Genomic DNA, 18,120 nt, shown 5'->3' with positions numbered 1-18,120 from the left:
ACACATAGTAAAGGAACTTTCAAGAGGAAATGTCGTATACTTGAATACGGAAACTTGCAGGGCTATGAGGGAAGGGCATAGGAAAAACTGAATAACTTCCAAAAAGAGTCAGCACAACAGGCTGAAAGTTTTTAAGCACTGATTCCTTTTATATTATATAACAAAACAAAACTCATTTAACAATCCAGTTCAACCTCAATGCTGGCTGCTGGGAGATTGTAAAATTTGGGAGTAACAGTAAAAGATAATGTAGATTGGAATGTGTTTGAAGAGTTAGGCATGTTGAAGTTCATACTTGCAACAATCCAGATTGCCATCTAAAATCTATAGTATTAATCCAATATAACCTTCTAGTCTATATGTTATCCAATATTTCATTATACAATTCAGCTGATCAACAGGAGTTTGCACGTTCTCCCCGTGTCTGCGTGGGTTTCCTCCGGGTGCTCCGGTTTCCTCCCACAGTCCAAAGACGTGCGGGTCAGGTGAATTGGCCATGCTAAATTGCCCATAGTGTTAGGTAAGGGGTATGGGTGGGTTGCGCTTTGGCGGGTCGGTGTGGACTTGTTGGGCCGAAGGGCCTGTTTCCACACTGTAAGTAATCTAATCTAATCTATAAAAAAAACAGTCCATATGATCCCATTCTTCTAGACCATGAACCTTAGTACTCTACCCATTGCAGAATTTAGGTGTTTGGTAAGTTAGTCTGGTGCCCTGGCTTCAGCCAACTGCTGTGTAACTTGCTCCAGACACTGATAAATCTCTGGTGTAAAGATACATGTACCATCCTCTGCCTCAAATTCTCTCCTGACCTCATGTCCTCATGTTGCTGCTCCAGGCATAGACAAAGTAAGCAAACTGCTTTAATCCAGGAGCTAAGACCATTTCTCAGTTCAGCCACTATGCAGCTCTCCCATCAGTTAATGGACAATGGTCACAATTTTAGAAAGGCAAATTAAATAATGTCCTTGGAAAGTCCAGCATCATTTCTATTTCACATTATAATAAGTCAGAAACACCTCTGGCAAAGGTAACATTTCACTGTAAAAAGTGAGGTCTGCAGATGCTGGAGACCACAGCTGAAAATGTGTTGCTGGTTAAAGCACAGCAGGTTAGGCAGCATCCAAGGAACAGGAAATTCGACATTTCGGGCCAGAGCCTAATTCCTGATGAAGGGCTCTGGCCCCAAACCTTGAATTTCCTGTTCCTTGGATGCTGCCTAACCTGCTGTGCTTTAACCAGCAACACATTTTCAACGTCACTGTAAGCTTGCTAACATTGTCTAATTGTACTAAATATGCCTCCACAATTCATTGTACAAAATAAGGGATACAAGCACAGTGAGCTGTTCCCAGAACACACAGAGATTTAGTTGTTATCTTGTACAGAACTGGCGTATTGTTGAAGTAAAGACAGACACATGATTAAAACTTTCTGTTTTGCACTATCAAGATAGAATCACACGAAAACCAGACAATGTATCGCAGGAAGTGGTAGATCATATCAAACAGCGTTTTCCGATGGCTATTCAAAACAGGCAGCATACTGACCATACTCAATAAGCCCATGATTGTAAAACTCAGAAAATAAAGTTCCACCATTGGATGGAATTTCCCCAAATATACAACACTTGGTAAACAATCACAAATATGCTAACAGTTGCATTAACAACTCCCTTGTGTTTGCTAGGAGCTACACATATTTACATATGGTGCTTTGTCTTTCAATGAACACAAAGAACATAGCCTAGTGTTGTTCCTTTTCACTTAAACAAAAGCTTGGGGGATAACTATTCCCTGGTGCATTCCTCCAGGCAATGATTTAGCCAAATCAGCGTTGACTTGCTTGGTCTGAATTTAAGTAAAAGCATGGAAGTTAACTATTCCTTGGTGCATTCCCCATGGTAACACCTCTATCAAAGCCCACCTGTCAACTAATCAGTACCCTCTTCTCCTGCAGTATGTTGTTCTGAGAGATTTGGTTTTCTTGTGATTTTGTCCTGATGAATGCAAGATGAAAAAACTTCAACATGTCTCTCTTTTCAGAAATATTTCTAAATATGATAAATGTACACTATTAACACTTTGAAAACAAAAATAATTGAGAGGTTTAAAAAAAACCTAAAAAGATGCAGAAGTGCAATAAGTCAGCTCAGTACATGACAAAAAAGAATCTGCATTTTCACAAGTCCTAATAAAAAAAAACATTAAAACATCAGCTGCAAAAGTCAGGACAAATCCCAAGTTTTGACTTCCTTTCCTTTTTAAGGGTGGTGCAGTGGCTCAGTGGTTAGCATTGCTGCCTCACTGCGTTAGGGACCCGGGTTTGATTCCAACTTCAGTGATTGTCTGTGTGGAGTTTGCACATTCTCCCCGTATCTATGTGGGTTTCCTCCAGGTGCTCCAGTTTCCTCCCACAGTCCAAACATGTACAGGTTAAGTGAATCGGCCATGCACAATTTGCCCAGAGTGTTCAGGGATGTATAGGTTAAGTACATTAGTCAGAGGTCAATACAGGTTCGGGGAATTGGTCTGGGCGGGCTACTCTTCAGAGGTTCAGTATGGACCTGTTAGGCCAAAGGACCTGTGTCCATACTATGGATTTTAAGATTGCTTTTATAAATGCATGAGATACCGTGTGAGTACTTAGAAAGGAAGCTCACAGAAAGCTCAGATACTACAATGCTGTTTGCAAACAGTACATTTTAAAGGCAAAGCAAATCATCCATGATCTTATGATGGAACACTCTCTATCCTCACACATTTTCCTCCACCCTCTGCTCTAATGCTTTAAGTAATAAAACTGATCAGGGACGGCCTACGTGCAGTTTGTGTGGCCTCTTCAGGTGACTTTCTGTGCCATTTCAAGTTGAAAGTGCTGCCCAGAAATCTTCCATCCCTTCTCAATAACTTCAATGCAGGCTCCCATCACAGCACAATCACTCAATCAGAAAAAACTGGTCTGGCAGCAAGAGCACATGCAAAGTCTGATTACAGTATCAATTCCATGCCTGCTGGGAGCAAAACAAAATCTGGCAAACCTTGGGCCTGGTCTCCAGTAAATGTTTAGACTTCCTCTTCGTCCTTGAGGAATACATTTACTTTTCAAGGGGTTTTCTAGGCTTTACAGTGTCATAAACTACCACTTGACAAATATGGTTCAAGCCCAAAATCACTCTCTTCCTTGGATGGACCAAGTCAAGGAGTAGTTGGGAGATTTAGCATCATTGTGGTTCAATGATTCCATCCTTGTCTGAATCAGCGAGCCACAAGTTCAACGTCATCTGATAAGATGCGAGAAGATAATTTAGGTTAAGTGTGATAGGTTTCATTTGAAATAATAATCTGAGGCTTTATGTACTCTCTCAGACTAGCAATCAAAGACATCATGACACTATTCCATACACTCAATGGGGAAGGAAAATTCACAAGGGATGATTACATATCCATGAGGTCAACATTTAGGGAATCCCAAAAGGAAAATATCCTGGAAAATATCATGTTAAAAAGTAGGCTCTTTGATGCAATTATTGTGCAGTATTAGCAATATCACAACTAAATGTTGTAGTTATAAGTTTACAGATTTGTGCTCCTGACAACCTTTGACTACTGGAGATAATAATCTACGAATCCTGCACACAGTTAACCCACTGCCTCATTCAACTTTCTAATATTTTCTCCCACAAGATATATCTTTGCACTGTGAAGACAATTCCTTAAAATCTATACCTTTACCAAATGTGCATTTCGTCATATTTTTCCAATCTCAATCAAATTTTTGCTGTTTCTTTTTTAAAACACACACCTAACAGTAAAATAAAAATGGTATTATAACTTTTAATAATGCAAAAATAACTCGTACATTCATCAAAAGGATTTGTTATCCTCACAAAATGGATGTTGAGATTTTTTTGTCATATGTTCCCTCATTCCTATGATAACCTCAAATTTTCTAAGAAAACTTTAGCTCAAATGTCACCAATAAGATATTCCACCGTAAACGGGAAAACATGAGCAGATTCAAGTCTAGCCAAACGACCAAGTTTAAATTGGGATCATTTCTTCTCAAGAAAATTGACCAAATTATGGGTCGCCAAAGCTCACCATGTTGTTTTATCTTTCAACTTCTGTTATCAAAAGGTGGATAGAATATTTACTTCCTAGTCTCTGAGTATCCCTTTTCAATCTATAGATTACAGAATAGGACAGTATTGTTGCTGGAGTCGCATTGGAAATGGAATATTTTTTAACTGATAATATTCAAAACTTACTTTCATTTGTTTCTCCTCATTGTCTCTCTCATTCTCATGAATCTGTTGTTAAAAGAGTATAAAAGAGACTAAGAAATACCATTACATCTGCAGCAATAGTACAGATGGAAGCATATACCTTCTTATATGGAGACAAGATATGCTGAAAATCCAAATAAATAAATGGCGGGTTAAAAGCCAGTTTCAGCTTCTGTATGCAGGTTGGGCATCTCCTTTTAGAAAGTGATCAGGCCATACAAGTAGCAGAAGGGATTAATTAGGATAATCAGTGATGAGAGCATTAGTTATAATATGAGACTAAGAAAGTGGACCTCTTCTAATTAGATGCAATAACAGCAATTTTTAATTATATAGTACTTTTTAAACAGCAAAACAAATGTCAATAGTACTTAATAGGAATATAATCAGGCAAAACTTTGACACTGAACCAAATGCGACATTGGGTCAGGTATCCAAAAACTTGGGACTGATTTTTTTCTGGTTGGGTCACAATGCTGATGTCACTTTCAAATCTGTTCATGAACCTGGAGATAGTGGTTCAAGATGCTGGCTGCGATCTTCCAAGGGGAATCACGATGCCCTGTCCAACTAAGGATGGTGGGTAGACAATGGAAGTGTGAGGACAAATATTAGGGCTAGCAATTTCTCCAGGAGAAATGAACTGAGGTCATGAGAGACTATAGGGGGACCTCAATATGGAGGGGCTCTGTATAACTACTGGAAATAATTTTAAAAATCACACATGGCCACAGCTATCAGGCCACGATTATAAAAAGGAAATTTCTCTATGGATGCCATGAGATATCCCAGTGGGTCCATGCTGAGGTAATAAGAGTGGACAACATCCATGGCACACTGATTTGCCACTCGAGTTGCCAGTCAAGCTCTGGACTCACTTGAGGAGCCCATCCACCATTGGAAAGACAGCAATATCACAATCAGAATCTCCCCTATTGGGCCATTCATCGATCTAATCATTGCCTATTGGTGCTGGATCCATAGCCTCTGTTACGTTGGCCCTGTCTCTGGCAAGATACAGCTGCACTGGGGAACCAGCTTGATGCATTGTTTTGTAACTTCAATCCTGATTCTGAGTCTTGACCTGCTTCCAACAGACTGAAAAAAAAATCAACCCCTTGATGGGAATTGTCTGGCTATTACTTCAACACCCAAAATTAACCCACTTTCTCGAAAGCTGATTTTCCCAATCCATGGTAGACAGTTGTCTAAACTTAATGCCAATGGTATTTGTAAATGTGCTTATATATTAAGAATTCACTTCACATTCATAGTCATGCTAGATATTCGCCTCCATTCACAACAAACCTTAAAGCACTAAAAGAAAAGAGAACGTCATGATCGGTTTCTTGCGATTCGCCGTTTGCAGCCTTGATGATGGGAGATAAGTTTCATAAGATTTGGTACCAAATGCACATTTCGTGCTTCTGCACATAAGCTTGACATTAACAAGTACGTTAGTGTGAAAACGGAAATGAAACAACACAACCATCATAGTCTAAATATCAGAATAACAATCCGGTGGTAAAGCAATGCAGTTTCTCATTGAAGGGGCTTAGATGGCTTTGAGTTTGAGTCTTATATTGCCCCGTTCAAGTGAATTTCAATGAATTTTTTTCATATATGGTAGTAGGTAAAGGATTTTTGTGGATGTCAAACACTGCCTTGTCCAAGTGATGGAAAATGATATAATTGAGAATCTTATTCTGTCCCAAGCTGGATAAAACATATAAATAAGAAACCTGCTAAAGCACAATGGGTCTGTTATGGGAGAGCAGGCAAAGGGAGAAATGTTAAGGGTGGGCAGAATATTTAACTGAAAGCACACAGTCATCCTCATTGAGAAAATTAGGGTGCAGCAGCATGCTGTTGAGACACCTGAGCAATGCTATATTCACCGATTGCACTTTAGTGTGACCTGATTCTTTCGGTCACTACAACGACACCTCCCAAATCAAAGCTACCACCAACTTCCCCTTCCCCCATAGTCTATACTATATATATTTTCACAGCACTGATCCAGTAGGCACTTCAAGAAGAAGATGGTCCAGGTGGAGTGAGGAAGGCTTGGCACCCAGAGAACATTGGTGCACTGGTTTCCTCAGCTTATGTAGATGAAGGGCCATGGTGTTTCCTCTTACTCCTACAGGACTTACAGGCACAGCAAATGATGCAGGGAGAGGCCAGGAGGAGAAGTGGAGATGTGACTAGCACAATAAGGCCTAATCCAAAGAGGATCCCGACAACCTGCAGGGAAAGGGAAAAAGGAAAATTAAAATTTTAGTAATACACAGAATAATCAGATATCAAGGCATGGATATTTGCCAAGACTGCACGATTCAGGAGCCCTTTTAAAATGGCAGGCAAATGGCAGAGGCAGCACAGTGGCACAGTAGTTAGCGCTGCTGCCTCACAGCACCAGGGTCTAGGTTCAATTCCAGCCTCGGGCGACAGTCCATATGGAGTTTGCACATTCTCCCTGTGTCTGTGCGGGTTTCCTCCAGGTACTCCGGTTTCCTCCCACATGCAGGTCAGGGGTATTGGCCATGCTAAATTACATCGTCCAGCAGGCTAAGATAAAAGGTAGGGAGGAGGGACTTGGGGGAGTCCCTAACCACCCCGTGGCTCAACACTTCAACTCCCCCTCCCACTCCACCAAGGACATGCAGGTCCTTGGACTCCTCCATCACCAGACCATAGCAACACGACGGCTGGAGGAAGAGCACCTTATCTTCTGCCTAGAAACCCTCCAACCACAAGGGATGAACTCAGATTTCTCCAGTTTCCTCATTTCCCCATCCCCCGCCTTGTCTCAGTCAAATCCCTCGAACTCAGCACCTCCTTCCTGACCTCTCCGCCCCCACCCACCCCCACTCCGGCCTATCACCCTCATCTTGACCTCCTTCCGCCTATCGCATTTCCAACGCCCCTCCTCCCTACCTTTTATCTTAGCCTGCTGGACACACTTTCCTCATTCCTGAAGAAGGGCTCATGCCCGAAACGTCGAATCTCCTGCTCTTTGGATGCTGCCTGACCTGCTGCGCTTTTCCAGCAACACATTTTCAGCTCTGATCTCCAGCATCTGCAGTCCTCACTTTCTCCTCGAAGACATTTATGAAAGGCAAGTTTGGAAAGGGCTTCCTCATGCTCCCTATTGCTGAACATTATCCATTTGCCCACCATTCCATAGCTCCTCATGCCAATCTATGTCACGCCAATTCCCACTCACCACTCTAACATGTATCTATAGCAATTAACGCTATAGTGACATAGAATATTAAATAACAGCTTTAGAATATTATTGTTCACTTTCCAAATTAAGAAATAAACCTCTTTCAGTAAAAGTACCATCCATCCAGACCCTTTTAATATCACTAGCTGAATCTGCAAGGGCTTTGTAGAAGAGGCAGATGGAATACAATGTGGGAAAGTGACAGATTGACTGAGTTAGCCTTTATTGTCACATATACTTGATGAGTATAGTCAAAAAGTGTATATGTCAGCATTTACAGCACTACTTAGGTACCTAAGTACAGCTTCTTTGGTTACAAGATCTTAGAGAATAGAGAAATATAATATCCTGCATTGCAGAAATACAACAGTCTTCCAACCCAGACCACAATAATATTGAGCCTCCAGTTCACACCAGGCCCTGGCTCCAGACTGCGCCCAGGCTTCACTCTGAGGATCATGAGGCGGAGAGATTGCTTCAGACTGCCACCCAGGGAGGCCACTACAATAGGTGTGGAGGCCACTACATCAGGCTGGTAGGTTGCCACGCCATGCCAGGAAGCTGCCACAGGAGGCCACTGCACCAGGCTGGGAGATCGCCAGCCATCGGACGCCAGGAGTCAGCTGGAGGTCGTCACTGAAAGCCGGGATTTGTCGTTGGAAGTCGGAGGGAAGTAGGGGGAAAAAAGCATTAACGGGAAACAGAAAGAGAAGAAAAACAAGCAGAGAGACGTGGTCCAGCTGGAGCATCTTACTCTGCCAGCATTTTGGATCGGAAGGTTATGCACTTCATTACAAGAAGAGATGCATAGACTATTTTCTAACTGGGGAAAGACTTCAGAAATCTGAAGCACAAAGAGACTGGAGAATCCTAGTTCAGGATTCTCTTCAGGTTATCATGCTGATTCAGTTAGCAGTTAGGAAGGCAAATACAACATCAGCATTCAGTTAGCCATAGAATCATAGAGATGTACAGCATGGAAACAGACCCTTCGGTCCAATCCTTCCATGCCGACCAGATATTCCAACCCAATCTAGTCCCACCTGCCGGCACCCAGCCCATATCCCTCCCAATCCTTCCTATTCATATACCCATCCAGATGCCTTGTAAATGTAACAATTGTACCAGCCTCCACCACATCCTCTGGCAGCCCATTCCATACACGTACCACCCTCTGTGTGACAAAGTGGCCCCGTAGGTCTCTTTTATATCTTTCCCCTCTCACCCTAAATCTATGCCCGATAGATATGGATTCCCCCACCCCAGGAAAAAGACCTTGTCCATTTACCCTATCCATGCCCCTTATGATTTTATAAACCTCTATAAGGCCACCCCTCAGCCTCTGACACTCCAGGGAAAACAGCCCCAGCCTTTTCAACCTCTCCCTATAGCTCAAATCTTCCAACCCTGGCAACATCCTTAGACCATAGAGTCATAGAGATGTACAGCATGAAAACAGACCCTTTGGTCCAATGCGTCCGTGCTGATCATTTATCCTGAACCAATCTAGTCCCACCTGTCAGCACCCGGCCGATATCCCTCCAGACCCTTCCTATTCATATACCATCCAGATGACTTAAATATTGCAATTGTACCAGCCTCACCTTCTGCATGAAAAAGTTGCCCCTTAGGTCTTTTTTATATCTTTCCCTTCTCACCCTAAACCTATGCCCCTCTAGTTCTGGACTCCCCCACCCCAGGAAAAAATCTTTGTCTATTTATCCTATTCATGTCCCTCATGATTTTATAAACCTCTATAAGGTCACCACTTAGCCTCCGATGCTCCAGGGAAAACAGCCCCACCCTGTTCAGCCTCTCCCTATAGCTCAATTCCTCCAACCCTTGTAAATCTTTTCTGAACCCTTTCAAGTTTCACAACACCTTTCCGACTGGAAGGGGATCAGAATTGCACGCAATATTCCAGCAGTGGCTCAACCAATGTCCTGTACAGCTGCAACATGACTTCCCAACTCCTGTACTCAATACTCTGACCAATAATGGAAAGCATACCAAACGCAGCCTTCACTATCCTATCTACCTGCGAGCATAAAAGGTACTGGTGAGGCGGCATAAGGCTCTGGTCCAACCACATTCGGAACACTGTGAGCAGTTTTGGGCCCGCTATTTAAGGAAGGATGTGCTGGCCTTGAGAGATCCAGAGGAGGTTTACAAGAATGATCCTGGGAATGAGGAGTTTGTTGCATGAGCTGTTGAGGACTCTGGGTCTGTACTTGATGGAGTTTAGAAGGATGAGGGGGAATCTGATTGAAAGTTACTGAATACTGAGGGGCCTGGATAGAATGGATGTGGAGAAGATGTTCCTACTTGTAGGAGTGACACAGACTCAGACTGAAGGGACCACCACTTAGAACGGAGATGAGGAGGAACTTCTTCAGTCAGACAGTAGGTGATCTGTGTAACTCATTGCTGCAGAAAATTGTGGAGGCTAAGTAATTGAGTGTAATTAAGAAAGATAGGTTCTTGATCGGTAAGGGGATCCCCAGTTACAGGGTAAAGGCAGGCCAATGGGTTTGAGGAACATATCAGCATGATCAAATGATGGAGCAGGCTTGATAGGCCAAATGGGCTTATTTCTGCTCCTATGTCTAATGGTCTAAACCTTAATATTACCTAAAGGTGCACAAACACAGTACTGTTCGCATTAGTTTGAGGACCAAGTGCACCTCCAGATGAAATAGGACTAGAAGATGCGAGATAATTGGAAAAAGCTATACAGTCCCAGCTAAAAGGTTATGCTGTTCCAAATATCCCTCCAAGTACTTCGTAACTGTATTTCTGACCAATATCTCTACATAACATATGCACGGAATTTAACTGCTTCCATCTTCCCCCTTAGGCTAGGAATGAAGCAGCAAGGAATTGACCTCCTGTCTCCTCCAAAGCTTGTCCATCATCGAGGGATAAGTCAGGAGTGTGAGGTGATCCTCTCCACTTGCCTGGATGGGCATAACTCCAACAACAAGCAGGTGGGACCAGTTCAATTTGGGATTATGTTCAGCATAAACTAGTTGGACCGAAGGGTCTGTTTCCGTGCTTTTTGACTCTCAGAACCTTGGCATCATCCAGGACAAAGCATCCTGCTTCATTAGCACCACATCCACTCCCTCCATCACTGACTTTCAGTAGCAGCATTGTGTATTCTCAACAAGATGTACTGCAGAGATTCAAAAATCCTTAGAGAGTGCCTTCCAAACTTGCAACTCACAATCCTGATGTGCCATTCTTTCATTCTGTTACAAGTTCAAACATCCTGGAATTTCCCGCTTAACAGTATTAGGGGTCTATCTGCAGCACATGGCCTGCAGTGTTTCAATAAGGCAGCTCACCGCCACCTTCTCAAGGGCAACTAAGGATGGCCAGCCACATCCCAGGAGAGAATTTTTAAAAATGGCTACTCACCTGGGTTCTGTTCCAAATAACTGAGGCTCTAGAGTGGCCAAGTTTGTTGCGACATGGACCTCTGTCATAATGTCTCAAGAAAATGTCATTCTGAAAAATACAAATAGCCAATATCTGAATAAACTACACAGAATTGTCATATTGTACTAAATGTATTCCATACCTTATTTATCAAAATCAATAAGTTATAACAGGTGAGGATTAACATGCAATTTTACATAGGTCTGTTTGTTGTTCTAAAGATGAGGTTTGAAACACTGCACTTTTTGAATAAGATCTCCTATTGCTCCCATAACAATTTGAATTTCTATAGCATAACTAACAGGAAACATCGTATGATGCTTCACAGATGTTTCAACAAAATGAAAACATAGAAAAGCCAAACAGACATTGGGGTGGAGGGGGGGGGGGGGGGGGAGTTGTGGAAGGAATGATCTAAAGCTTGGTCATACAGGAAAAGATGATAAAGTAGTAGAGGAGTTTCTGGACATGGAACGAAAAGAAGCTGAGCTTGCTCTCCTGAGAGGAAGGGAAAATAAAGACAGATTTTACAGAAGTGTTCAAAATTGAGAGATTTCAACAGAATAACATGCAAAATCTGTTCCCACTAGCAAGGGAGTCAGTAAATTTAAGATAATTAGCAAGAGAATGCTGACCATTTAAACTAGCTAACCCCATAATCTGTTGAAATACCTTTAAGGATTTATTGTGGAGTTCTGAAAATGAGTTGATAAATTCTTCGATGGAAGTTTTAGCTTTTTAACCCTCACTGACAGCCGAGGACATGCTTTTAAAATTTGTAATGGCGTCCACAAGGAAGAGCCAGTCAATTAATTAAGTACATTTTATATGGACCAGTTGAGTGGCTACCTCAGTGCAGTAGGGTGATCAAGGAACAGAAACAACGCACAAGATCAGTCACTTCATCGGTGAGTACATCTGTCCTGATCAGAATATCTGTCCAGATCACAACTTCCAAACAAATTAAAAGAATGCAAATTCGTGTAATCTGAATGTCAAACAGCATTTTGATGATCCACTTACATCCAGATTGTGAAGACAATACCAGCAAAAGGTGTGTTTGCAGTTTTTACACATCATTTGAGCACAACCTTCATTTCGTTCTATGAAGATATGACACACTGGACACTGTTTAATGGGAGCATCAGGGTCAAAGCTGGTGGAATCACTACAGAAAGAGGCAAAGGCAAAGAGATTAGTTAACATTTATTAACATGCATATTTAGCCTCACAAACTTGGCCAAAATAAACAGTCTAAGGCTGATCTCAAAACAACCCACAATGTATACTAGAAGGTGTCACAATCAATTTACAATTTAAGCAATGATTTCATTATCAACAGCAATATTCCTTCATTTGAAATTTTCACATACGCATAAATAATGAGAACTATTGATTAAAATCCATTTTAGACAAAATCTGAACTAGTTCTCGTTTGTAGACTCCATGACCTAGATTGGACTTTCCAAAAATTATAGGTGTAATGGGAGTGTGGAAGTTTGTTGCTATTTCCAATTTCTGTCTGATGGAAAGGGAGTGAGGTATGATTCACACATAAGGGAAACCCAAAATCAGCCTTACCATTTTAACTCAGTGCTGCATGCAAACAGGCTAATTTGGCTGCAATGAGCAATTTGACGCATAACATGGCAGTCACAAATAAACAAAGGTTTTTGAACAATAAAGTCTATTTAACTGCCATGATCTGAAGGTTATTAAATCACCTCCAACTTCAAATCTTACACATGATGTGGAGGTGCCAGTATTGGACTGAGGTGGACAAAGTTAAAAATCACACAACACCAGGTTATAGTCCAACAGGTTTATTTGGAAGTACGAGCTTTTGGAGTGCTGCTACTTCATCTGGTAACTGATAAAGGAGCAGCGCTCCGAAAGCTAGTACTTCCAAATAAACCCGTTGGACTATAACCTGGTGTTGTGTGATTTTTAACTCAAATCTTAAAAGCATGCCCACAGTTGTCAGTAAAAGTTTAAAAAACATGTCAGCTACTATATGCTGCAGCATCTTCCCAGCAGTTTTAAAAATCATTTGATGACATTTCCCGAAGGGGTATTTATGAATGTTTGACTGACTTACAACAGCTACAATTGTCTCAGCAGGAGTTCGAAGCTCTTAGTTTTATTGACAACTTAAATGGCCTATTAAGGGTTCTGCTTCCTTTAATGTGGTGAGAACATAGAAGTAATTATTTTTATAAGGGAATAAATGTGAAATCTAAAACCTTAAACAGACTTTCAAGAGTGAACTTTTTTTTATTAGAAATATAGTGAAGACTGTACTTATTTTTGAGAACTTTATTTCATATCAATCCAACATAGCTCTGGAAGTTTGCCCAGAGTGGATACTGGACAAGTTGGCAAGGAGGGTATAACAAGGTAAAAACAATGACTGCAGATGTTGGAAACCAGATTCTGGATCAGTGGTGCTGGAAGAGCACAGCCATTCAGGCAGCATCCAACGAGCAGCGAAATCGACGTTTCGGGCACTTTTGGATGCAGCCTGAACTGCTGTGCTCTTCCAGCACCACTGATCCAGAGAATGGAGGGTATAACAGCCAAGGTGGAAGGTGCACAGGTTGAGTCCCTGTAGTTTAGGCAGGAGTGCAGGGAGGCTGGTCGCTTACACTGCTGAATGGAATGATCATAGCATCAGTCTTCAGCATCGCAGCACCAGTGGGGAAATTTCCAGCGGTTGCACTGACTACGTGATGCAGGAGCAACACTAACTGCAGGGAATTCCTGTAGGATTGCTACAGAGGGAAAAAAAAGGAGGAAGGACCAATGAAAGGTCACTTGAGAGGTGGTTCCCATCAACATTATCTTGGTCTCACCCTTTCAATGAATGTATGCAATGCCCAATAGAACAAGCAGCCAAGTGGGGATTTTAGTACCATCTCAGCCCCATCAACCCATCTGACCATTCGACGCAACAGAATGCAACATGCATTCTGTACAACTCAGTGTGATGGCTTTCCAGGAGGTTGGCCACTGTTTGAATCAAAGAGTTCATGCACTTGAATGTCTGAAACACTGTAGAACAGATGTCATGAGTGATCTGCTCCAGGCTCCACACTGCCTCCAGGAAGTCCAACATTTGGGGACACATTGCTGTTCCTCAAACCTTCACCTCACAAATTAAAACAAAATTGCTTCCTGACATATAATTTCAGATCACACTCATGTAAACAAAAGGTGGGGGGTAATCAAAGAGGTTTTGTAGAATACTCCTTCAATGTGGTGTCCATTAATAAGGAGATGAATTTCAAAGTTAGGGAATAAAATCTACTAAATCATTCCATTACATAGAATTCCTCTCCTTTTTAAAGAAAGGGCAAGTTCAACAGCCTAAATTTAAGATCCACTCAAGTAGTTCAGCACTTATTCTAGGAAAATCTCAATACCAAATGAATATTTGACTTCAGAGTAACAGAGTTATACAGCACAGTAACAGAGCAGAGTCAGAGTTATACAGCACAGTAACAAAGCAGAGTCAGAGTTATACAGCATTGTAACAGAGCAGAGTCATAGTGTTAGACAGCACAGTAACAGAGCAGTGCCTGAATTATACAGCACAGTAACAAAGCAGAGTTAGAGTCAGACAGCACAGTAACAGAGCAGAGTTATAGTGTTATACAGCACAGTAACAGAGCAGGTATCCTAAACTGATCTAGTCCCATTTGCCATCATTTGGCCCACATTCCTCTAAACCCTTCCTATTCATATACCCATCCAGATGTCTTTTAAATGTTGTCATTGTATCCACCTCTACTACTGCTTCTGGCAGCCATACATGCACCATTCTCTGTGTGAATATGTTGCCCCTTTTCACTCTTTTCCCTCTCACCTTAATCTATGCCCTCTAGCTTTGGGCTCCCCTACTATGGGGAAAAGACCTTGGCTGTTTATCCTGTCCATGCCCCTTATGATTTCATAAACCTCTATAAAACCCCCAGACTCCAATGCTCCAGAGAAAATAGTCTAAGTCTACTCAGCCAGCCTCCCTATCGCTCAAACTCTCCAGTCTTGGCAACATCCTTGTAAATCTTTTCCGAACCCTTTCAAGTTTCACAAGATCCTTCCTATAGCAGGGAGACCAGAATTGAATGCAGTATTTGAAAGGTGGTCTAACCAATGTTCTGTACAACTGCAACATGACATCCCAACTCCTTTACTCAATGCATTGACCAATGAAGGCAAGCGTGCCAAATGCTTTCTTTTTCACCCTGTATACCTGCAACTCCACTTTCAAGGAACTACACACCTACACTCCTAGGTCCTCTTCTTCGGATAATACTCCCCAGGTTCCTACCATTAACTTTATAAGTCTCATCCTGATCTTATAGTAAGACGGAGGCAGAGTAGGATGCTCCACCCAGAGCTCCTTTGCTCTGCCTGTTCTTCTTTTTCTCTGTTTCTAGTAGTCCCTAAGCAGCATTAGGGGAAATGGGTCTTGGAACATTGTGCATGGAAGCACTCCCTGAGCAGCACAAGAGGAACGAGACCTGGTGCAGCGTGAGGGCAAGCAAGTCCCAGATCAGTGCAACTTACCTTGTTGCAGCTGAGTAGCTGTATGGATCAGTATGGAGGCTGGAGCGGAGCGGGACAGGTGTTGGGCTGGGCTATCGCACCGGCAGTCAGACCACATGCTGTGCGAAACTCTTTACCAGAATGTAATGTCAATCCTTTAACTATGTTATAACTCTCTTATTTCTAACTTATTTTTCAGAAACTAGATTATGCTACTACTTCTCCTTTTATTTATTTTATTCCTCTTTGTATCCGAGATTTGTACCTACGTACTTTTACTTACGATGGTGCCTTCAGAGGCATCCACTGTGAATGCTTCTCACTGGACTCCTGTATTGGAGTACACGTGACAATAAAGGATATTCTATTCTAACTATTCTGATTTGCCTTACCAAAATGCAACACCTCACATTTATCTAAATTAAACTCCATTTGCCACTCCTCAGTCCATTGGCTCATTTAAGCAAGAAACATTAAACAATACTCTGAGTATCCCAGTAGGCAAGAAATGTCTTACTATTAAAAGAACAAATCTTTTACCTCAGCCTGACAACATTCCTTTCTCAAGCAATCAGATTAGCTTAACTTGACATCAGCTCAATGACGTTAATGGAAGCTTGCCACAATCAAAATAACTACTGCTCATCCCTACGCAGTCACAATGACCACATTTCAGCAAAGATTGTGATACATCTGATTAGGATTAACAATTGTGTGGAAATTCACCAATATGAACAGGTTAGACAACATCTATTTAATTGCTCCCTTTAGAATAAGGTTAAAAATCACACAACACCAGGTTATAGTCCAACAGGTTTAATTGGAAGCACACTAGCTTTCGGAGCGACGCTCCTTCATCAGGTGGTTGTCTCCGAAAGCTCGTGTGCTTCCAATTAAACCTGTTGGACTATAACCTGGTGTTATGTGATTTTTAACTTTGTACATTCCAGTCCAACACCGGCATCTCCAAATCATCCCTTCGGGATGCCCTTTCGACATTTCTTTGGACAATATTAAAACTGAACAAGGCCAAAATATCAATATTTTGACACTAATTTAGCACTTGCGCAGTTGTCTTTTATATCCCAATAAACATATCAAAAAACCCAAAGTTGGATATCTAAAATGATAAAGGACTAATACCGGAATAAAACACTTATTCGCATTTCATAATGGTTTCCATTGGTGTCGATCTCTTTTAGGCACTTCTGATTCTGACGACAAAAGGGAAGAAAGTGATCAAATTCACCCAAAGTTCTGTTCAGTCCAAGAGCAAAGGTTATTGATTCATGCCTCATAATTCTTACCTTGCACCATTTGCTTTTGAGGGCATTAAGGGCTGGCTCTCTTGACATGCCCGCCCTGGATGCCAACTGGCCTTGCAAATGGAGCAAAACTCCTCCTGGCAGGAGGGACATTGGACTGACACAGCCTGGTGAGAATCAGCTACCTGGCATACAGCCTGACATTGGACCCTGGGGCACCATGTCCTGAAAGGATCCAGATGGACTTCTAAAAACAAAACAAAGAAACGTCAAACAAATTTGCAATCCCACTGGTTCATTAAATCCTAAAATTATTTTCAATTCTAGCCTCAACATTACACAAATTAGATTTTATAACCAGTTGAGTTTTCTCTCTATTTAATGTATCACTGTGGGTTTTATGTTTTAAAGTTCCACTGTGTGACATGGGTAGCCTTCTTCCCAAAGGTTTAAAAATGAATGTTAGAAGTCAACCTTAGTGAAACAATTACTAAAATGTTTGATTTTGAATCAACTGCTGTGCATTTTAATCGATGGAGATTTTCCTGGATGTCAGATAAGGAGAAAGTCAGGTTTGGAAGGAAAAATTTCTGTGGAATGAGTTTACATGACCTCTGGTACTAATCTTTTATTAAACATTCAATTTAATTTTCTTGTACATCACCTATTTCATCATCTGCAAAGTGTTTCAGCTCTCACATTCATATGGGTTGGTGTGATTGACAATCGTCTCACAATGCCAATGACGTAAAGGGCAGAGAAAATTGAAACAGGAGTGATTTCATTTTTATATATAGTCGAGACTCTTAGTGTCATGACATTCGTTGATGCTGCCATTAAATAGCGACTAACTTTAACAGCTCTGAACAATTTTACTTAACCTACATGTCCTCTTCCATCAAATACCCCTCGAGAAGTTATGAAATATTAACACAACCCCTAGATGTTATCTCAGTTCCTCACTAAATTGTTTCACTGAGGCACAAGCAAATCATCCTGCTCAATAGGTTCAAAATTTCGAATATTATTCCTCTTGAAATGGTTGTTGACAGCGACACCATTTGCTAAATACTTTAAAAATAAATGAATACTGCCAGAGAGACCAACCACATGGAAATTACAGCAGAGAAATTGGTACCATCCTCCCCTTGATCGACTTCATCGAATTAAAGTTGTCAGGTTATCTTTCTCTGCATTTGTCCCTCACTTATTCCCTTCCCTTAAAGGGACAATTCCTACCCTTAAATGCTATAATCCTCAACTAGACTATATGTCATAACGATCTATTTTTGAACAACTTTCTGGTTAAAGCAGTTTCTCCTGGATTCATCTATTCAGTCATGGCC

The 18,120-nt window shown here is 41.5% G+C and overlaps 1 protein-coding gene across 1 annotated transcript in view; it reads right to left on the bottom strand.

Moving 5' to 3' along the window:
* Positions 1-1,219: 1,219 nt before the first annotated feature.
* LOC132832186 (E3 ubiquitin-protein ligase RNF144B-like) overlaps positions 1,220-18,120 on the bottom strand; it is an 88,771-nt gene continuing 71,870 nt past the window's right edge. The window contains exons 5-8 of the mRNA XM_060849952.1: positions 16,817-17,021; positions 11,985-12,129; positions 10,941-11,030; positions 1,220-6,535 (exon numbers count right to left, since the gene is read on the bottom strand). Coding sequence (XP_060705935.1) covers positions 6,395-6,535; positions 10,941-11,030; positions 11,985-12,129; positions 16,817-17,021 — 581 coding nt within the window. The 3' untranslated portion in view covers positions 1,220-6,394. The remainder of the gene's footprint in view (positions 6,536-10,940; positions 11,031-11,984; positions 12,130-16,816; positions 17,022-18,120) is intronic.

Source organism: Hemiscyllium ocellatum, chromosome 34, assembly GCF_020745735.1.
Source record: "Hemiscyllium ocellatum isolate sHemOce1 chromosome 34, sHemOce1.pat.X.cur, whole genome shotgun sequence".
In the NCBI taxonomy this organism is placed as follows: Eukaryota; Metazoa; Chordata; class Chondrichthyes; order Orectolobiformes; family Hemiscylliidae; genus Hemiscyllium; species Hemiscyllium ocellatum.
Note: the sequence above shows the minus strand (reverse complement) of the source record. Positions and strands in the feature narration are given on the sequence as shown.